This window comes from Rattus norvegicus, chromosome 17, assembly GCF_021556685.1.
Source record: "Rattus norvegicus strain SHRSP/BbbUtx chromosome 17, alternate assembly SHRSP_T2T, whole genome shotgun sequence".
Taxonomy (NCBI): Eukaryota; Metazoa; Chordata; class Mammalia; order Rodentia; family Muridae; genus Rattus; species Rattus norvegicus.
The window spans coordinates 1,908,223-1,930,867 of NC_141550.1; the positions used below are offsets into that span (position 1 = coordinate 1,908,223).

Sequence of the window (22,645 nt, forward strand, 5' to 3'; positions counted from 1 at the left end):
CACCTCTCCAGCCCCTTCTTTCCTTTCCTTTTCTTTTTTCTTTCTTTCTCTCCTCCTCTTCCTCCTTTCCTATTGGTATGAGGCTTCTTAATCTGATACTTTGCACATTCCATCTCAACCCAGATGCTGAATTTTAATCATAAATGCTTAGATTTTATTTTTATTACATAAAATCAACAGTTGAAAAGTAGTTTCACTTTATACCTGAGATGTGTCAAGCAATATAGTTTGTTAACATTTAAATTTAGATAAATTTAATTAAGAGTAGACTTAAGGCCAGATGCAATACAGAGCTGCAATCTCACTCAGGAGGCAGAACCATCAAGGTCTGTGAGTCCCAGGCCAGTCTGGGTTACAGGGCAAGTTTTAGCTTAGCTTGGACTACATAATGGGACCCTGTCTCACCAAATACATTCATACATACATACATACATACATACATACATACATATTGAGTAATTAATGAACTAAGGTGTGCAAGTGTGCTATAGTTCTAGTACTTAATGCCATGTGCTGCCATCACTTCTCTATCAGACAATGGGCTTCTGAGCATCAAAAAGGACTAAGCAGAAAAACCAGAAACACGCTTATCATGGTGAGTGCTGTGGGATGCTTCAGCTGTGATGCCTCTTCCTGGCAGGGAGGATAAGGACAGCATGAGAAACACGAAAATAGCAACCATATAAAGCCAGTTATGATGAATACAAAACAGAGAGAGAGAGAGAGAGAGAGAGAGAGAGAGAGAGAGAGAGAGAGAGAGAGAGAGAGAGAGAGATAGGACAGACCCCGGGCAAAGGAGACTGTTGTTTGGAGTCTGGTAGTTATGGCTGCCCATGGACACCTGGAAGGTGGGACAAAAGAGCTCTAAAGAGGACAGCCTTGGGCAGGACTGAAAGAATCACCAGCAGGCCAGAGAGCATTCTCAGAACACTGTCAATGAAGAGACTCCCAGTGAGGATGGACTTGAGCTGTGTTTGGGAGAACTCACATGACATTGATGTGGATGATAGATAAACAGACAGAAAGAAAAGAGCTTGGCTACTCCATGACCAATTAGCTACTGTACTAGCCCAGGCAAAATACAATAAGGAAATGGTGTGGGTTCTGGGGAATAGGATCAGGACCATGGAGTTGCTTTCAGGGAGACCTCAGGACTTGACAAGTTCTGGAGGATCTTCCAAAGCTTTGTAGCAATTCAACCAAGGCGGACTGAAGACCTAAGTAAAGAAATGCCATCTCTAGTGCATGTGTAGAGAGACCTCATGATGGAGGTTGGCTACGGCTATAGATGAGGTAGGCCTTAGGGCACACAGAGAGAGAAACAACCACATACACACTGGTCAAGTGTCTGAGAATGGTGGGATGGCAGATGGCAGCCTTTGCATTGTCTTGGCTATAACACACATGGAGATTGTGATGGTTGTGTGCGCACACTAAGCCACTGTATAGAAGGATGTACACTAAAGCCTTCTCTTTGGTTGCCAGCCACAGTGGTACATGTCTGGAGCCCCAGCATTCAGGGAGTACTGAAATGTAGGTGGGGCAACCTCAGCTAAGAGAAATCCAAAGCCAGCCTGTGCTATATGGGGTCTGTACCTCAAAGACCACAGTGTGGGGAAAAAAGTCACTTTGGTGCCATTCTAATCTTCTTACTTACAAGCTTTTCATATTCTAAAATAAGTGCATAATCTTTTCATAAAAACATTCACAAAGGGCAGTAATACTGAGGACACAGATGACTTCAATCTCTGTGAGGTAAAAGGTTACAGGAGTGAGGTATTTCTTAAGGAGGTTGGATCCAAGTCTTTTGTCTCTATGGGTCTCATGCCTACTTCTGCTGCTCCTAAGTTATGTCTACTTATTTTCTCTTTATGATTTCTATTCAGCATGGCTGTGAAGGAAAATTGAGGCAGGCCTTTCTGAGAAGACAAAAAGCCTCTGTAGCCTGTGGGATGGAAACTTCATAAGAGAACACTGGTCTCTGTCATCAGAGAATTTGGTTGCTGAAGGACAGAAATTCTGAGGAGAACAAAGAGCAGAGAGCCTGTTGGTGCTGTGCTGTCACTTCAGGCAGGCACGCTAGTAACTTTATATTATAATGGCGGGACGAAGAACAAGGTGTCCCATTCACTGTGAGCTCCTGCCACCACAGGCTCCCAGACCCTGCCAAGCATTTCACTGAAGTGGAAACAAAAAGAAACTTACAAGGAGTGTGAAAGGGGCTGAAAGCAGGCAGGTAGATCACCAGTGGCCACATAAATAACCAGAGAACTGGGGTGGGGTGGTGGAGATGAAAAGATGCCCTGTGATTGCTCCCCGGCCTAACTATGCACTAAATCAGGCTGGCTTCTGTCTGCTGCTGTTGTTTTCACTCAGCACAGTGCTGCTAAGCTCCAAAGGGAGCGTCAGGTGGGCCTTAAAGATAAGTTATAGCTGCTGGGCCACATTGCACCTGGCTGTTTTGACAACAGGTTTCCTCACTTCATGGTGGAAAGCCTTGCCTCTGCTCAAGGACAAATCTCACCCTTTCTTGCTCCTTTCCCCAGTTTGCATGAGGTAACCTTCTCTGCTGACACTAAGAGGAGGGTTAGCCTTGCCTCATACTCTAAGTGGGCAGCCTGCCTCTGGGCATGCGCTGTTCAGGCTTTAGGACTTCCTCTTCCTTCCCTTCTGGCTAGCTGGTGCAAATAAGGGTCCTGTTCTAGGCCACACCAAGAAGGCCTAGGAGCCTCCAACCGCCTCCTTCGGTTCATAAAGCAAATTCTACCAAGACTACCAGAGAGGCCTCACCTAAAACACTGCACGGTGAGACTGGTTCTGTAAGTCACCTCATTCTGAAGTCACCTTCTCAGAAGCCCAGGCTTTCATGACGTACCTGAGTACCTGAGTACCTGGGTGAAGTGCTGCTGTCCAGGCCCCAGGCAGCAGCCCCTCCACTCCCCTGTTTTGTTACAGTTTTTATTTCTTTGATGGTTCCCAGAGGGACTGAGCCAACAGTAACTTCCAGTGGCTGGCACCCATTTCTAAACTGAAGGCCAAGTATGTCCCAGTGAGTTGCTGCTGGCTAGTAGTAACATTTCCCCTTGAAGGCTGAACACCTCCACTGCATTTCATGGTTCACAGACATCCATCCGCACCCAGGCACTCCCAAGCAGAAGTGCATATAGCCAGCCAAAAAAATCAGAAAAAATAAGCTGGGTACAGGAGCTGTTTACCTGATCACAGGACCAAACTTTTCATTACCCAATAGAGACGAGAAGCATGGACATTCCCACAGGTGGTAAACATTTCTCTCACAGACACCCATGACTTGAAAGGCAGGAAAGCGGAGTCCAGACCCCCCAATGAGGACAAAGCAATGACTAGGGGAGACACCAGCTTGATGCAGGGTCCTTAAGTATAACAGGGCGGAAGTTGAAAGGTAGGGTTGGAATGAAAACAAGTACCATGGTCAGGTGAAGCTGTGGCAAGCCAGATCACCTGTCTGGCTATACCAAAGCCAGCTGCTTCACCTACTGCAGGTAGTAAACTGTTGCTTGGAGACTCTACCCAAAATACCCAGCATGCTTTGCATGGCTTCACTTAATAAACAATGCAGTGGCCATTGTCACATTCACCTACATCCCACAGGGACTCAAGCTACTGTAAGCCAGCATTTTCCTGACAACATTACTTTTATAGACATATTAAAAAGCATCACTGTCATGGCTGAGAGGCTAGTAGTAAGCTTTACTCTGCTCCTGAAATAGTTCTCAGGTACCTTGGGTATTCCGGGACACTCAAGCCAATCACCGACGATGTTCTCAACAGACAGGCCGAACCTTCAGAAATAAAACAAGAACCAAATAGTTAAAAATATGCTTCAGAACACACGGCCAGGACATAGCTAAGTATTTAGGCAGAGGAGGTGCTCTCTTGAGAATGAGCACTGCCCACTGGCTGGGGCTGTGGGAAGGAACCTATCACATTAGGGCGACCTCTCCAGTGAACAGCAGTGTCTGCAGACTGAAACTGACGAAGCATAGGCAGGTAGCAACAGATGCTTTTAATGCTTTAAGGGGACAGGACTGTCCCTGGATCACAGAGAGGATGACTGACTGCTGGAGGAAGTGAGGCAAGTGAGCCCTCAACAGCAGCTAATGTGGCAACAAGTCTGTGAAATGGGCAGCAACAATGGCTTCAAGAACAAGGCGCACTGCGGTTGGCCCACCTGTCTGACTTCCAGGCAGGCCCACAGCAAAGCCCTCTCTATGCAGAATCATGAACACTTACTACGTTGGCTAAACCAGGCAGGCCCACAGCAAAGCCCTCTCTATGCAGAATCATGAACACTTACTACGTTGGCTAAACCAGGCAGGCCCACAGCAAAGCCCTCTCTATGCAGAATCATGAACACTTACTACGTTGGCTAAATTGCAGTGCTTTCCTGCCCTGCTGATGGCACTGTCTATGACATCATTAAATATCTGGACGGCAACAGCTGCTGGTCTTCCCTCAGCACAGGCGACTCCTGCTCACGCCCAGTGTCCGCTCACTGGCCCTCAGCCAGGAAGAAGAGCGCCTGCTTCCTCGGATGCCCCCATCACTCCCACCCCTCAACACAGCATCCAGCGCACTTGGATGGAATGGTTTGACGGCATCATGTTTACTGCCTCCATGAAGGTGGACATCTCTACCGGCCAATCCCATCACTCACCACAGTTCCTGGAAACTGTAGGAGCCTGTAGGAAGGAGGATTTCTGTGGAGATGTTTTTATTTGAATGAATAAAAACACATGTCTTGGGGGCAGGGAGATGGTTCTGCAGGTGAGGCCTTGGCTATTCAAGTCTGACGGCTGGAGTTTCACCCTAGAACCCCCCACAAGAAGCTAGATGTGGTGTCATGTGTAATCCCAGCACTCCTGTCAGGAGAAGGAAGTAGAGCAAGACAACTGCCTCAAAATGTGTGGGCCAGCTAGCAGAGATCAAGAGAGACCCTGCCTCTGCAGGGTGAGGTTGAGAACGGACTCTCTCTCCAGAGCTGTCATCTGGCAGCCATGAGCAGGTACATGAACACACACACACATATAAAAATAAATTTAAGACCCCAAATAGCTCCCCTCTACAATGTCTCTGCTGGTGAAAGAAGGTGTAGAGTAGAGTACGCCGAGGACTAGAAGGCCGAGGGTGGTCCACTGTGGGCTTCTGCTCAGGAATCGGCTTTCAGTGGGCTGAGGAAATAGTACCTACTAGGAAACACACACACAGGATGCATGGAGGGGGTCTGAGCTTCTACAGCCAGTGTCTCACGATAAGACTACCAGGCAGACGATGGGTAGCACATCTAAGAAGACAGACAGCCAGACAGACATGCTCTTTAGGCCTTCCTGGTCCTCGTAATCAGTGGCATTTCCAGACATGCCTCATAAGAAATCTGGGAACTGGGCTGGAGAGATGGCTCAGAGGTTAAGAGCACTGACTGCTCTTCCAGAGGTCCTGAGTTCAATTCCCAGTATCCACATGGTGGCTCACAACCATCTGTAGTGGGATCTGATGTCCTCTTCTGGTGTGTCTGAAGACAGGGACCGTGTGCTTAGATACATAAAACAAATAAAACCTTAAAAAAAAAAAAAGAGAAGGCGGCTGAGGACCACCACCACTGGCCTTTTTATCACCTGCTACCATTTAAAACCATCAACTCAGGGCAAATAGCCAAGTGTTCTGTAAATTTTCCACTCAGAGATGTGTGCGAAGGGAGGAGATGGCTCCTCAGAGCATCTTCTGGAGGACCACTGTCCTCCCTAGAGCTTGGGCAAAGGCCCTAACACACCCTCAATGGACTTGGCTGACCAGACAGACTATGAGGGTAGGTCTGGCTGGCCACTCAGAAAAAAAAACAAAACAAACAAACAAACACAAACAAACAAACAAACCCGGCACAGGAGAAGGCCCTAGAAGATAGGGCTGGAAACTAGTATATACAGAACTGGCTCCAATGCTCAAAACCCAGGGTTGCTCAGGATGAGAACAGGAAACAGACCCCTCCACCACATGAACTGTGTCCTAGTGGCATGATCGATGGTAGGTAAGGTGCGCACAGACTGCCTTTATTTCAAACAAGAATAGGCCTTCAGCTGAGTTGTCTCATGTAAACAGAAATCAGTCTTACATGGCAGCCTCACACATCTCAAGGGAAAAATAATAATGATAATGATGATAATGATAGTGGTAGTAGTGGTAGTAGTAGTAGTAATGGTAGTAGTAGTAGTGGTAGTAGTAACAACAACAACAATACTAATAAACCATTATGTTCTTGGATGCAGGTAGGAAGTGTTGTTTACTGGCTTGATTTCTAGCCAGACCCCTGCGTGCTATACTCTGGCATTATATTAGTGAACCGTAGGCAAGCCAAAGCCAGAGGCACTTCTAAGGCTGACGGTGCAGCACCTGACATCTAGGAGAACAGGTCTATAGCATATGGGGAGAGACAACACTCAAAATGGTCAAAGAGCCAGACACAGTGGATCCATCCAAGAGTTCATAGGAACTGGGATTAAATGTCCGGAAAAGGCAACATCTGAGTGGTGACTTAATTGCCATTTCTGAGTGATTTTACAGAAGATAGTAAGCAGCTGTTGGGCATCGCCACGGAGGAGTAAATCCAGGACACAAACATCATTTCCTTTGTGAATTTCCACTGCCAAACTCTTCCTTCAGGGGCGTAAAGGAGAGGCTGGGGAACGAAGACTGAGAAAGTAGCGTTGAGCATCGTCCCAACGCTCAGGCAAGGAGGCCGAGGATCAGGCCGACATCTGTATGAGGCGAGCACTTGCTGGAGCTGCTGTGGCCAGAGTAGAGGGAAGCTGAGGTGAAAACACCCCAGAGACTAACTGTCTCTGCGGAATAGATGTCCAGTGCTGTATAAGATGCTGCAGCTTGTAGGAGGTGCATCTGTGATGTGGAAGACCATCCCCTCGCTCAGGGAGGATGAAGGGGTAGAGGATACCAAGAAAACACTCAGAGAAGCTCTGAAAAGAGGTACCACTTGAACATGTGGTTGAGAAGACTGCACTGGCCTGCGTGCTGGGACAGGAGCAGTGGGGATGGAGGAAACACAGAGTAAGAAGACCACATGGCAGGCTGCTGATGCACTTGCTTGGGAGACATGGTCTCTATGTAACACGGGATAGCTTCAAACTCAAGGTCCTTCTACCTCAGTTCCTTGAGTATGTGCCACCCCATGCCAAGGACATAGAATGTTGGGGAAGGGTATGGAAGGCTGAAAGACTGGTGGTGGACTCTGGCTTCTATCAATCTCTCTAAGACGGTATTTCACAGAAAGCATGTGACCGCTACTGTGCCCATCTATGGCACCATCCACCTAAGCCTTAGAGAAATAGCACAAATCCAGTATTGTTATGCACTGTGTGGAATTGAACAAAGTCCTCAGGGCTTGGGAAACTTACCTAAGGCTGCACAGACAGTACCTGAAGAGCTGGGATTGAAATTTATAAAGCTCTGCTTTCCTTCCCATGTTGAACCTGGGCTTTATCAGGAATCTCTTTCTGCAGTGCTATGAACACACCCCAGACACAGAGCCTGTGCACCTGTGCCCAATATAGCTCTCCCTTCTTGCTAACACTCCTCACCCTAAAGGTGGCCTCCTTCCTGCTGTGGCTGCCCTGCTTGTCAGCTCTCTCCAATTATACTTTGAAGAGATGAAGAAGGCCTTTAGGGGCAGAGATGTGAGGACAGGAGAGCTCCCTAGGCTACAATCGGGAGCAAAAACTCTTCTGCCTTAACTGAAGAGAGCTTGGATTTCCAGGCCACTTTTCTCTGGAAAGATTCAAAGCATCTTATAACCACAATCACTTTGTCCTTACCGTAGCTATGTGAAGTGGATGATGACTGTGAGCAGTGTTCAGTCTACAGCCTAGGTGGACCCTGGTCACAGTCAATGTTGCCAGGGGGACTCCTAAGCTCTGCTGTTAGTGCACCAAGCCTGTCTGGGGAACTGTAGAATAAGATGTTAAACCATTTGAAGAAGAATCATGAATTAATGCTCTCCTCTAAAAAGCAAAGAAGCTACTATGTCACGATGCTTCATTCTTTCTGGGAAGAAGTGGACCACATGTTTTCAGAGCAAAGTGGGCATCTATGAGAGTTCTGCTGTTTTTATTATAAAATGGCACAGCAGTGACTAAGTGGACAGCTGCCTGTCACAGTCAGACCCACAGTGTCTAAGCCAGTGGTGTGTGTTTTCCCTCTGAGGTCACTCAGCTCTAAATAATCCCAGAAGACAAGCAGAAGCATTAACACATAGCCAGGACCCAGACACACAGAAAATGGCCCTTTGGCATGTCTCACCACTACAGAAACTCATTTTATGCAGCAGATAGCTAACTGGACACGGACTCAAGGTGCATGACCTTCATATCTGTACTAGGGCATTCATTCTTCCCACTATGGCTGGTACTAGGGGCAGCAGACAGTGCTACCCACTGCCTGTCTGCTTGTGTGTACCACACTTTACGTGGCCTGGAGTTTTTGTGGGCTATCTTGAGACCCTTTGGGCTATAAATGTGGTCACAATTAGTTAATACAGAAGGAACCAGAACATGCTTCTACCCGATATGATACTGCTTAGAAAAGTAAGCTGCATTTAGAGCTAGAAAGGGAACAAGTAAGTGATCTTTCCATGGCATAGACATGGACAGAAATAAGGGCGGGCTTGAAGGAAGACGGGTTGCACAGGCCTGAACGTCTTGCTGTTGACTTCTGAGCTGCTGTGGTGAATGAGGCAGCAACTATCACCTGTAACTATCATGGGCCCGTCAGCTTGCTGGGGACGGAGTACAATGCTGTTATCATTCTTGGCTCCTGGGATTTTAATCCTTACACTCTCCCCTCTACCACTCAGCACACACTCCCATAGGTTTCACATGAAGCAAATGCCAGGCCTCAACAACTTATAGGCACTAGACACAGAACAGGACCAGAGTTTGAAATGGAAATGTCCTTGTCCAAGGGCACAACTTAAACTCTACACAGGTTTTTAAAATGCTGATAAGTTATGCTTTCCAACCCTGTCTCTACCTGTGGGAGCAAACTGTGTCTCAGAGCTTTCCATGGTGTTGCTCATTTTCTTGATCAAAGCAAAGCATTTGTGCTCAGGTAGATAATGAACACTGCTTATGAGGCAGGGCAAGTGAGTGCTCCCTGGTCTGTGGGGGAGGAAGAATGGGGGGGGGTAAACAAACAGATGAACATGTACACACAAACACTGTAATTGATGGGCAAGATTAATCAGTAGCTATGGCTGACACCAGAACCTGGGGCCAAGGTTGCTGGACCAGCTATTCTCCAAGGGAACATAAGTTTTTGGCAGGGGGAGGATGGTGTGTGGGTCCTTCTAGATGACCTCCTGAGCACTATCTCCTTCCCCTCAATACTGATGTCCAGGGATAAGCAGCTACCCACTGTACTTCAGAATGTAGCTCAGGGGCCAAGAAAGAAAAGCCAGGGTCACACCGGATTCCTTTATTCAACTTGACAACAATTCACCCATTTGTAACTGTAACACCTCTCAAACAACTCATGACTCTGCTCTTTGCTTCAAAGCCCACTGACACTGTATCCATCACTGAAATAATTCCAGTTCTCAAGATCTCTTGACTCAAATGCACTAGTGTTCTCTAGTGGAGGCCCCCCCCCCCACCATTCCCCTTCACTCCCAGACTTCCTAAGATCTAGGCTCTGTCTTTAGGTCTCATTTCAAACTCGTGGCTGATGAGTCTGCTGTCTGTATCCCTGAGGACCCAGACCTCACAGTGCCCGGAATACACCGATTCTGATGTCCCATGTGAGTGGTTATAATGACCCATGATTTTGGTAGCTGGTTAGGATCTCTTTGAGGGCTATCATTGGATTTATTCTCCCCCTTCTCCCATAGTCCAGACTAAAGCCTGTTACAGGAGATGCTCCACAAAGAATGCTAGGAAGTCAAGGCCAGACGAAGGTGCAGAGGAAGCTTGACATTAACCACTCAGTGTGACTGGCCAAGCCTTGTCTGCTCAGCATGGTTCAAGTGCCTAACAGATGTACCAAAGGATCAGTTTGCAACTGGAGCCAAAGATTAGAGGCTCCAGGGGGTAGATGTGCAGTCTTGGGAGGCCTACATAAAATTAGTACAATATGCTGCATAGGTAATAGAGCAAGCCATCTGCTTGAAAAGGCAACTAGATTTTGAGATTAGGTAGCAGGCAAGAAAATGTTTAAGTTTAAAAAATGCACTCCAATATACTTGGTGAAGTAGGTTTCTTTTGTAGGCAAGAGACCACTTTAACATTTAAGGAGAATTCTTAATGAGACTTAAGCCTGCTAATAAGCAAGGCAGGATTCCACTGGGAAAGGCGCCCCGCCCTGTCAAAGGGATGCAGTGGGTGGTTGGCAGCCACACAGGCCAGGGATGCTGCTCTAATCTCCACAACTACAACAACAGTTTCTTTGTGGGCCCAGTGTGTTGCCTCAGGAAATATCCACAACAATAAAATCCAGGCCCATGGAGCCAGAGGGCGCAGGGCATCCAAATGAACTCCATACCGCATCATGGAGATTAAAAGGCACAGACCTCTCAAACTAAAGTGTACTGTGCTGCCTCGGTGACGACTGCTGTGTTTCTGCCCTAAGAACTTTGTCCTGAAGGAGTGCAGTCATCACTTGGAATGCAAATTTATTACCAACAGAAGAGGCAGTTCGCCACATCTATAAATTTCTTCCTTTTCTCCCTCCTCTTCCTCTTCCCTCCTCCCTTCTTCTCCATTTTCTATGCTCAAGGTTCTAAATAAGGGCCCCTGAGCTCTATCAGAGAACCTGAGCTATCGTCCTGGGGCAGGAATAAAAGAAAAGGAAATTACTGCCACTGCAGCATGGTGGTCAGGCACATGCCTAGCATGTGTGAAGCTGCGAGCTTAACATCCAGTACTGAGGGAGGAAGGGGGTGTGTATACATCTGAGGTCTACTTCTGAATGATAAGTAGCCACATCTGATACCAGTTTTGCAGAAGAATCACCACCTGTGCAAGCTAGTGTTACGTCAACTCGACACAAGCTAGAGCCATGTGAGAGGAGGAAACTTCAATTGATGAGAAACTGCTTCCATAAGATCGGACTGCAGGCAAGCCTGTAAGGCATTTTCTTTGTTAGTGATTGATGGGAGAGGACCCAGTGTATTGAAGATGGTGTCACCCCTGGGCTTGTGGTCCTGGGTTCTATGAGAAAGTGGGCAGAGCAAGCTATGAGGAACAAACCAGTAAACAGCATCCCTCCATGGCCTCTGCATCAGCTCCTAACTCTGGGTTCCTGCCCTGCCTGAGCTCCTGTCCTGACTTCCTTCAGTGATGAACAGTGATGTGGAGGTATAAGCCAAATAAACCCTTTCCCAAATTTCTTTGGTCATGGTGCTTCATCATAGCAAAGACAACTCCACAATCTGTCTATAAAAACAAAAACAAAAACAAAAACAAAACAAAAAACAAAAAACAAAAAACAAAAAAACAAAACCCAAACCAAATGAAATAAAAACAAAGCAAATAAACAAAAACCAGGAAACATTTAAGGTTATCCACACAACGCAGTTCCTTAGCACAGCCTCCCGAAAGCCTATTGTCTTGCCCAGTTACTGAAGCTGCATTTCATGCTCGTGAATGAAGATAGTATGGTAGGGATCAAGAAATCTATGACTCTGAATGATGTATGGATTGGCTTCATGTTTGTATGTCCCTGTTTTCTTAGTGTTTGTTCTGTAAGGTGGCTTAATGGGTAAAGGTGCTTGTTATGCAGTCCTGATAGATAGCATGTGTTCAATCCTCAGAACTTAGACTAAAGGTGAAGGAGAGACTTCCTTGCACAAAGCTGCTTTCTGACCACATATACACCTTGCTCTATGCACACATATACACACAGAATAACTAGGATTTAGTCCAGTGGCAGAGTGCTTGGTTGACAAGTGTGAGCCTCTGTACTGTAAAGAAAGACCACAACAGAACCAGAACTGACAAGCAAGACTTCTACCTGCTGAAAGAAAGTGGGAGATAGGGAGACTTCAACAAAGTCACCCCGGGGAAATCCAGTATGTGGACAAAGCCTCCAAGTCCTCACAGCACGCCATCCTCTGGACATAGCCTGGTTGCTAATGTGTCACCCTTGAGACATTTAATTTAGACTGCCTGTCAGACAAGCCCATCAACATATAAGTGACTGGCCTTGCATGAATCTAAAACAATATTCATGTCAAAGAATTCATGTCCCCACTTGGAAATGTTTACATGCTAAGTCCGAGGGTCGAAGAATGAAAAGCAATGTCAGTCATTCGACAAAGAAACACTTAAAGTGTTCAACAAGTCCCCCTTTGATGTCTGACTGTCAGTTTTGTTACTAGAAATTATGCTTTTGGGTGTTTGTTTAGGAGTTGAGATAGGGCATTAGAAGAAGAAACGTGGAGGAATCTACATGTGTAACAGTGGCTTCTGGCGTTCTCTAAAGACCATGTGACATCAGGTCCCAGCAAATGACCACATCCAACAATGAGCACGTCCACTCTTTTCATGAAGCTTGCAGGGAACATGGAGATGAGGCAGTCACGGGCTAGAGCCAGTCCCTGTGGGTTCACACACTAACGGAAAAGTTACTTAACCTCTCCAACCTCAGCTTTCTCAACTCTGGAGCCATACTGCCTATGTGACCCCAAGGTACAGACTGGTGACATATGTCTTGTTTCTTCAGGTGTCTTTTTGGTCAAACATGGAAGAAAAATCACATACAAAAAAGAATGTTGTTTACCCATGCTGCTGTTCCAAAATGCATAAGAGTTTGATCCTTGGCATCATAGAGGGCAGAGGGCAGAGGCAGGGGGTTCAGAAGTTCAAGGTCAGCCTCAGTTATGTAGTAAGTTTGAGGCTAGCCTGCCATCCACGAGACCCTGAGAGTGTTGTTCCCAGGGTTGATGCCATCACAATCTTTGTTGTTCTCTAATAATCTCCCTGGTGGTGATTACAGAACATTAAAGTCAGGGTGAGGATGATGCGTGCACATAGATCTGTGTGCAGTGCTGTGCACAGGAGGTGGCTATGCTCTAATGGGCACACTAACCAGTAACTGAGCACCTAGTTTAAACATAGATACCAGCTCTTTAACACCTGCTAAAATACTGTCCGCATGAGTTTAAAGACTTACTCCAATTTCTGAAACGAAAAGGTATGGTGGTTGGTCTTAATTAACCAATTCGACACAGTGTAGAATCACTTAGGAAGACAGTCTCAATGAGTGAGTGTCTACATTAGGTCGGCCTGTGGGTATGGCTGTAGGAGACTGTCTTGACTGTCCTGACTGCCTTGATTGATGGGGGACAACCTTGTTTGAAAACATATGACAGGGGCTGGGGATTTAGCTCAGTGGTAGAGCGCTTACCTAGGAAGCGCAAGGCCCTGGGTTCGGTCCCCAGCTCCAAAAAAAAAAAAAAAAAAAAAAAAGAAAGAAAGAAAACATATGACAGCATTATCTGATTTTGAACCCTGGGTTGTTCAGAAGCCTCACATTTAGCATTCTCTCTGCCTGTGAGTGTGATGTCACCAGCTGTTGAAGCCTCTGCTGTCGTGACTTTGCCACAGTGATAGGCTATAACCTGGAACTGTGAGCTAACATTTTCCCGAGTTGCTTTTTGTCAGGCATTTTATCATAGCAATGAACATGAGACTCAGACAGGAGACAGCAAAGCAGCCTTCACCCCAGGCTCTTTCTGCAAGTCTCTGCCTCAGTGAAACAGTATGTCCTTATGTAAAACACTGACTAGAGCCACCCCAGGCTCTTTCTGCAAGTCTCTGCCTCAGTGAAACAGTATGTCCTTATGTAAAACACTGACTAGAGCCACCCCAACTCATTCTCCTCTGTTTTTGATTTATCTATTTATTTTTAAAGAAGTAAGTAGTGTAGGGTAGCTGCCGTGTATCCTCTCATGATAAGCAAGCACTCTATTACTGACCCCTGCCCAGTCCTCTCCTTCATTCTGAGCTGTGGCAGCTGAAGCCTCAGAGTGCCCTTAGCTGGCTTCCTATTCCACATTTAAGGGCCTTGGGCTGGGCATGCGACCACGACCCCAACCTATTTTCTGGTTTAGCTGTGATGCTAAGAGTTGCCAAGGTTCCTTCGTACAGAGAAGAAATCTCAACTGTCAATGTTGTAATAATGGGTCAAACAAAGGTAGGGCTACCTTCCACATTAGAAGTGAAACGGGCTCCTAATTCCTTTACTGGTATTTACCTTTTGTTTTCTGGAATGCTCTCCAACAGCATTTGAAGAAAATCCTGAAATAAGAAGAAAGCAAACTATTAAAGCTATCTACCAGTAAATAACTGCCCAACTGTTCTAGCACCCAGGCACCAACTGCTCAATGTACCTAGGGTCCAATCACAACGCAACAGAACTGCCCCCTAACTTTCCCATGCTCTCCCTCATGTTGAAGTCTTTCCTCAGTCTATACTGAGCAACCTCAACTCCACGAGGCTCATAACTAACATGCAACACACTGCAGTGCTCCAGAAAGAGGAAAAGATCAACAGGACAAAAACAGGCTGAGAGACGAAGACAGCCCTAGTCTGGAACTCCTAGTCGCTTCTCTTCTACTATGTTCATGCAGTCACAGGATATCTAAGGGGTTTGTGCGGGAATGCCGTGTTATGACTTACAACTCTCTGCAAGCCATTTTCTTCTAGTGTGGAAGACCTCAATTAAAGAGCAAAGTAGAATAAATAACTACCCTGTTCATATTACCAAGTTACCATGTTACCGAGGGCCTTGCCCTGCCCTTCTTTCCTGCCTTCTGAACTACTAAGAAATCCCAAATGCCACATAATGTTATGTACAAATGCTTTTGTAAAGCTCTCTATGATAAAATAACTCTGTCAAGAATAACCACAATATCATAGACCTAAAAGTTCAAATAGGAATTCTCATTTGTATTTAATTTATGCTTTTTTTGTGGCTACCTTTTCAGTTCATTTAATTCTGAAATCCTGACTGGGTTTTAACTAGTGTTGTCAGATACAGGACATTCAGTTAAACTGGGAGGATAAATATACTAAAAATAATTGTTCATTTGAAGGTAAGACTTAACTAAGTTTTTTGTTTTTTCCCTTTTATTTGCCAAGTATAAATCCCACGATCAGCTTCTCATCGGATGGGTTGGATGACACACAGGGAGCAGGAGGGCAAGCACAAAGTGCAACACTGTTGCTATTTGAGGACATTAAACAACAAATAGGATCCATTATTGGAGGGTTGTTTGCTTATTTTAACTTTTTTGCTTTTTTTAAAGCATAGACTGTTTTGCTATGTTAATGCTACATGATATTCTTTTAATGTAGTATCAAATACAATTTTTTTTGTTTTTCTAAGCCTATACAGGCACTTTTGTCTTTGAGATAATGTCTCACTATGCCACCCATGCTGATTCTCCAGACTCAGCCTCCTAATGGCTGGCACTGCATGTAGACGTGAGCCACAACACCTGGCTGTCCTTGAAGATTTAATGAAGGGGAAATAAACTTTGAAGACAGGCGCAGTGGCACATGCCTGTAATCCTAGTACTCAGGAGGCTAAGGCAGGAAGATCAGTTAGAGCTTCAAGTCAGCTATGTGAATCCATTTGTTTGTTTGTTTTTAAAGTATAGTTCATGCATGCAATTCACAAAAATAAATACATTTAAAAAATTAAAAGGTGGTCTTTTGGGTCAAAGTCCACGTGACCACACACTATCAGAGCAGGGTAAGGAACAGCATTGGACCTTTGCAACACAGCAGATGTGAGTGCAGAGGAAGAGCAGAGTGCATGGCAAGATGTTCCCTTTCTATCATCACACTGAGTCTGGCCATCAGTGGTGAGCAAAGCCAGAGGCATACGGGCAGGCCATCTTTCCAGAGGCGAAGGGTGCTCAATAAAAGAATGAAGAGAATCCCTGACACAGACAACTAAGTAGAGGAGAGGCGTATGCTGGTTGGCTCATGATTGACAAGGCCTGCTATGACACAGTAGCTGAAGAGGCTCCCACAGCGATGGTGGCCTGTCCTCAAGGTTCAGAGCAGGAGGCAGGGCTGGGGCTAGAATAGCTATGCTGTGCAGGGCTCTGAGTCCTCAGACTTCCACAACTTCTCAAAACACTGCCACACTCAGAAACCAAGAGTTCAAATGAAAACCTGGGAACAGATGCAGAGAAATGGTGGTTGGAGGTGGCAGCCCCCCAGATTGTTTACTGCCTCACAAATGTACCCACTGTAGTTCCTGAGCAGTGCACTACAAAAGTCGCTGGGCCACAGCAACAGCTCCTCCTTCCCTCTCCGGCCTCCGCCACCATAGTAAAATGTCCCACAGGAGCTGTACAAAATGGTAGCTCTTGCCAAAATGGTGACACCACAACATCTCCTTCCCAAGAGCTGTCTAGAGCGGGGCATCTCTTCCTGTCTCAGCAGGAGCTGCCCCTCAAGAGCTGTCCACTGTGCAACACCTTTCCTGCCTCAGCCTTAGTCAAACACCACCGGGAGAGCTGTCCAGCAGTAGCTGTCCGCAGTAGCAGGACATTCTCTACTGCACCCCACCCCCACCCTCCAGAAATGGAGCCTCAGCAAAAGTCGGCTGCAATCAGGAAGACTTCACATCCTAAGCCATGGGCCCGATGCAGGGGTGAGGGTGTAGGTGTCGGGGGTAGGGGTGGGGTGGGGGTGGGGGGGTCGGGGTTAAAAAAAAGTAACAGCCACCAACCCCTGAACAGGAAATCCCCCAATCTCTGAGATTCCCAAGCTCAGGACTTGAAATCCCACCAATCCTTCATCTGGAAATCTATCCTGAAAAGCTCCGCTCCCTCAGAAATCCTATATAAGCCCCGCCCTTTGTCCAGTTCCCTGTTGTCTGTTCCTGGGAGCAGACAGCAGCCACCCCTGGATTTGTCACTTCATACTCTGGACCCTCCAATAAATCTCTTTCATGAGATTTCCTGCCTGGTGTGACTCTCTTGTTGGAAGAAGCCAAGAAAAAGAGAAGCAATGAAGAGAAGGAAAGAGAAGGAGCAGAGATGAGGCTCCTGAGATCCTCAGCTCAGTGGGGGATCCCCTCCCCTGGGACCTGCAAGACCTCTGCTGAGGAGACTTCCTCTCTGAGCTGTGTTTCCTGGCCTCCCTTGGGACACTGGCCCACTTCGGAGCTGTAAGGTTCCTGGGCTCCCATATCTTAGGATTCCCTTCCACTGGGACACCTCAAGCAGGCCTGTATGGTTCCTGGGCCCCTGAGTTCCAGGATACCTCCCGTCCCAGCAGAAAAACTTACACCTACAGTGGACATATAGACAAACCTGCCAAGGGAACAGTGCTAGTGTTTAGAATGTGATGAATTATTTTCCCTTGAGGTTATTTTGTAGGGGTGAGGGTGGTACATTTGTGCATGTGGAGACCAGGAGTTAGCCCTGGGTGTCATTCCTCAGGAGCAGCCACTGTTTGAGAGTGGATCTCTCACTTGGTTAGGCTGGCTGGTCAGCAATCTCCCAGAATCTGTCTCCTCCCCCTGAGTGCTGGGATCACAAGACGTGCCATTATGTCTGCTTTTATACAAGGGTTCTGGGGACAAACCTGGGCTTTCATGCTTGCCCAGCAAGCACTTTGAACCTACTGAGCCTTGGCTTGAGGGTCTAAAAGTCACTATTTCCCTAATTTAAAAAGCACCAGGACTAAGGAAACAGGTCAGTCATAGAGGTTCGTCTATTATTTCAAACATTTTGCGAAATGTTGCATTAGATATTTATTATGATGTAACAGATCTCTTTGTAAACCACTATATTAGTGGATTACTACTTATTGACCAGACTTAAGTCTTAAAAATCCAAGAACTATAACTGTATGATTATAACTCTAATTATAACTTCTTACTAATTTCACCCCATTATGTCTGTGGAGTACCTACAAACTTATCTCCTATTTTCCTAGTAATTTATGCTCAATTATGTGGAGGAAGATGACAGTAACTTAATAGCAAGGGGGAAGAATTTAATTGCTTGAGAAGCAGGAAATTCAGAGTTAACCTTAATTCTACCCTTTCACATTTTCAAGTTACAACTTGCTTCACAGCCCCTCCCCTTTTGATAGGATTGTAAGCACAAGAATCTGGAATTCTGGGTAGATATAGGGTAGTGGAGAAGGTCCCTGTGAAAAACCTCTTCCTTCTCTTTCTCATTTTAAGAATAGTGTCCTGCCTCCAAGTAGGTTGCCATTCTGGAGGACTCCGAGGTAGACTGGAGGCAGCTCAGCAGGTAGCCAGAGGCTGCAGCCAGTGCCTAAGATCACACAGACAGAACACGAGGGGCATCTCCAAGATGGGAGCTGCCCCTGGAACTGCAATGTGTTTTCTACCTTGTCCTGTTGTCCACCCATTTGAGATACTTGTTTCTCATCTGAAGTCTCCAAACATCTGTGACCAGAGCTGGCCCAGTTGGTACCTTTTACTCCCTTTAGAGACACACATCTGACCTTGTGGGCTGCCACTGCACTGTGTGGACTTGTGAGAGCAGTCTCTCCAACTTACTGCCTGCTAAAGCAGAAACAAATATGCCCCCGGGAAGCTGCCTTCCCTCACAGGCTACTCTGCTCCCTTCTGAGCTTTGAGGAGGAAGTTAGACATTATAATTGGACAAGTCCCAATGGGACTAAGACGTGAGCCTACAGGGGAAGGTCACTGTGATCCTGGAAATGGGACAAGAGGGCTGGCAGACTAATAATACTGAATCCTTGGGCAGCAGGAGTTCGGAGGGGAAGGGACACAGGCTGAGCTGAGAGTAAGTAGGTAGCAGGGTAAATGAAAACAACCTTCACAGTTCGTGTACATTATTTTACTAATATAAAAAAAAGCAAAAAGCATGCCCAATAGCCTCCAAATAAGGGCAGGGATGGCCTCCTGGCATAAGGGAAGGGACGGGTGATCCTGTCAGTTCCTAGGTGGCACGCTGCACCTCCCCGGATCTCAGGCCTAGAAGCTGAGAAACTGGTGAACTGCTCAGACCCCACAAATTCTCAAGTATCTAGATATTTGCAAGGAGATGGGAATTCACTATTTCTTTTTTTTTTTCTTCCTCTAGCCATGAAGGCCTGGAGCATTTGCTGGAGAGATAGACAGGTGTGAGAATTAAGACACTGAGGACAACTGAAGCCATCTTCCTCTGAGGAACAACTGAAAGCCTGCATGGACACCGGTCATGAGGGGCAGTTCCCTCATTCCAGGAGTAGGGAGTCAAGCTCTTCCAATGAACACTATGCACGATAGCTGCACCCACCCCACCCATCCATAATACCCACCTGCAGACCAGAGAGGGGTCGGGGAGCAAGCCTAAAGTGAGTCGGAAGCAGAAATGATGGTCCAGCACACCTGAGAACCAATAAAAGGTCAGGGCGGGGTTCTCCATGCTGAGACTGCGGCACAGTGAAAAGGAGCACAAGCCGTGTGAAGAGAGGAGCAGAGGCGGCTAACAGACACAGAATGCAGTCCTGAGAAAAACATATCCCAAGGGGCAGGGGGACAACACTCTACAAAAAAAAGTAAAAATAAAAAATAAAATAAATAAAAAATGAGAGCAAAAATTCAGCTAAAGATGGCAAAAGGAGCAAGAGAAGAGAGAAGGGACTCTGATTCCGGGACAGAAACATAAGGACCATAGCAACACAGTTCAGGAGCATGAACACTTAGGACATTGCGTCAAGTGCTGGGGATGTAATGGGTTGGCTGGGCACTTGCTTTTCATGCACCAATAACCAGGTGTGGAGATGCATGCCTGAGATTCCAGCCCTTACGAGGTGGAGGAGTTTGAGGCCAGCCTGGGCTATCTGAGACTGTCTCAAAAGAAAAAGAAAAACAAACAAAAAGGGCTATTTAATAATAAAGAGATGCTAGAGAGAAAAACAGGCTATGAAGATGGGAGAGGAAAGCAATTGTCTAAGAATATGTGCACCGCAGACAAAGAAGAAGTAACGGGTTGGCTGCAACCTGGACACTCAGAATCTTAAGGAAAATGTGGCCAAATGTGCAGTCAAGGCCAAGCATGGCCATGCAGGCCTGTATTTTCAGAACTGAGGAGGCTGAGGCAGGAGGATCACAAATTCAAAGCTAGCCTGAGCTAGCAGCAAGATCCTTCTTTCAAAACACAAAACAAAGCATACTTAAGACTATAGACTCTAAGACTAAAAAGTACAGTGTTTTCCAGGAAGAAGGAATAATGCAGAATCATGCACACGAGGGCCAGTGATATGGCTCAGCAGGTGAAGAAGCTTGCTGCCAAGCCTCAGGACCTGGGCAAATACCCACAACCCACATGGTGGAAAGAGAGAAGAGACTACACAACAGTCCTCTGAATTCTACATTTGTACCAGGTCACACTCAAACTCTCTCTCTCTCTCTCTCTCTCTCTCTCTCTCTCTCTCTCTCTCTCTCTCTCTGTGTGTGTGTGTGTGTGTGTGTGTGTGTGTGTGCATGCGTGTGCGCGCACACCTGATAACCAATCCTGTGAAAGAATCATGCATACCCACTCATTTGTGGTTAAATCTCTGAGTTCAAAATAAAGATCTCTGGGACTGGAGAGATGGCTGTGGTGAAAAGTATTGACTGTTCTTTCAGAGGATGCAGGTTTAAGTCCCAGCACCCACATGGCTGTTCACAACTATCTGTAACTCCAGTTCCAGATGACCTGACATCCTTACACAGACATATATGCATGCAAAACACCAGTACACACAACACAAAAATGAATAAACTAAAAGAAAAGATAAAGATTTCTTCTGAGATCTAAGTGCTATAAACAGGAAAAGCAGGCAGCTTTCAAAGTCTCAGAGTGGCGATCAGTGCTAGAAGGCAGCTGAGCAATGTCTAGCAAGTTCCAAGGAATGAATACGTGGCCCAGGAAAATGTAAACGTAGCTATTTGTGACACAGACAAGAGGCACGCATTTCTAAACAGTAAGAACTCAGAAACCACACAGCCTGGGAAGCTGCCACTTGAACATCAGTTTGATAATGAAATTGAGCCAACAAAGAACTGAATCTAGAAGCGTGATTAAGTGGTGGTGAATACTAAAATCCTTTATGCTGCCAAAGCAAACTTTAATGATGTAACAGTAACAACTAAAAATGAGAGAATTGGGGACATAACAGAAGCATAGAATTGCCTATTCTGTCTTTAAAAAAACAAACAAACAAAACAAAGAACCATTGCTTCTGTTTTTGGCTTTTGAGACAGGTCTCATCCCGTCCTTGGTTAGCCTGGAACTTGCTTCGTACCCTGGCTAGATTGAAACTCAGGGAACCATACCCATGCACCTCCCCTTCGCCAGGTTCAAGCATGAGGAGAAATCACACTTGGAATCAGGGAGCCATTATTTGTAGCAATGCTTCTTAACAGAATCCTCTAGCAAAAGTTCTGCCTCGTGATATTATAGACTCACTGTAGTTTCCCCCTTCACTAAACTTGGGTAAATGAAGTCTTAGAAGCGCATACAAGCCAGGTGTTGTGGTGCATACTTGTAATCCCAGCTCTTAGGAGGCAGAGTCTTAGAGACTGGCAAGGCTCACCTGAGCTGTATAGTAAAACCTATCTCAAAACAACAAAGTAAAATAAAATAATAACAAGGAAAAGCAGAAAGCAACAAAAGTTGACAAAGATGGACACAGGGAAATCAGTGAGGATGTAGTTACGTGACTCTGAAGAACAGTGTGGGGGTTCCAGAAGTTCTGATCAAAGAATCAGCCCTACCATGCAGGACAGCCATCCTGGTAGGCAAAGGCAGCTGAGCACAGGGACCTGGGTTCAGTTCTCAAGCATCCATGTCACCAGCCCATGTAGAACGTTCCACAGATATATGCTTGTTGCCGGGCGTGGGGCTTAACCCCATGTGGTGGTGTGCATATGCTTGGCCCAGGGAGTGGCACTATTAGGAGGTATGGCCTTGTTGAAGTAGGTGTGGCCTTTTTGGAGGAAGTGTGTCATTTTGGGCTTGGACTTTAAGACCCTCCTGCTAGCTCCCTGGAAGCCAGTCTTCTCCTGTTTGCCTTTGGAACAAAAGAACTCCCAGGTCCTCCTACACCATCCCTGCCTCGATGCTTCCCGCTATGATGATAATGGACTGAACCTCTGAACCTGTAAGCCAGCCCCCCTGAATGTTGTCCTTTATAAGTGTTGCCTTGGTCATGTTGTCTGTTCACAGCAGTAAAACCCTAACTAAGACACCCCGCCAAGTTGGACTTTGCTGTGGTAAGTTTTATTTTATATATAGTTCACCATAAAATTTGAGCAAAAAGTAAATTTTCAAAAGGCAGCAGGCCCTGAACTGGCTCAGTAGTAGGCAGCAGCACTTGATGCTAAGTCTGATGACCCAAGTTCAATCTTGAGAGAGCATGCTGTTCTCTGACCCAAACATCTCTCTCTCTCTCTCTCTCTCTCTCTCTCTCTCTCTCTCTCTCTCTCTCTCTCTCACACACACACACACACACACACACACACACACGCACACAATGAAAGAATGATATTCAATAGAATGAAACAGGAAAACCACTTGAGTCAAGGGCTTTGTTGCCATTTGGGGGCATTATTT

The 22,645-nt window shown here is 46.2% G+C and overlaps 1 protein-coding gene across 13 annotated transcripts in view; it reads right to left on the bottom strand.

The window, feature by feature from the left end:
* Aopep (aminopeptidase O) overlaps nt 1-22,645 on the bottom strand; it is a 315,985-nt gene that overhangs the window by 82,496 nt on the left and 210,844 nt on the right. For all 13 annotated transcript variants that reach the window (XR_015640651.1, XR_015640652.1, NM_001012346.2 and 10 more), the window contains 2 exons: nt 14,296-14,339; nt 3,761-3,821 (listed from right to left, as the gene is read on the bottom strand). Coding sequence is in view for 11 of the 13 variants with exons in the window: in NM_001012346.2 (NP_001012346.2) it covers nt 3,761-3,821; nt 14,296-14,339 (105 nt within the window). In the remaining 2 variants the exon portion in view is untranslated. The remainder of the gene's footprint in view (nt 1-3,760; nt 3,822-14,295; nt 14,340-22,645) is intronic.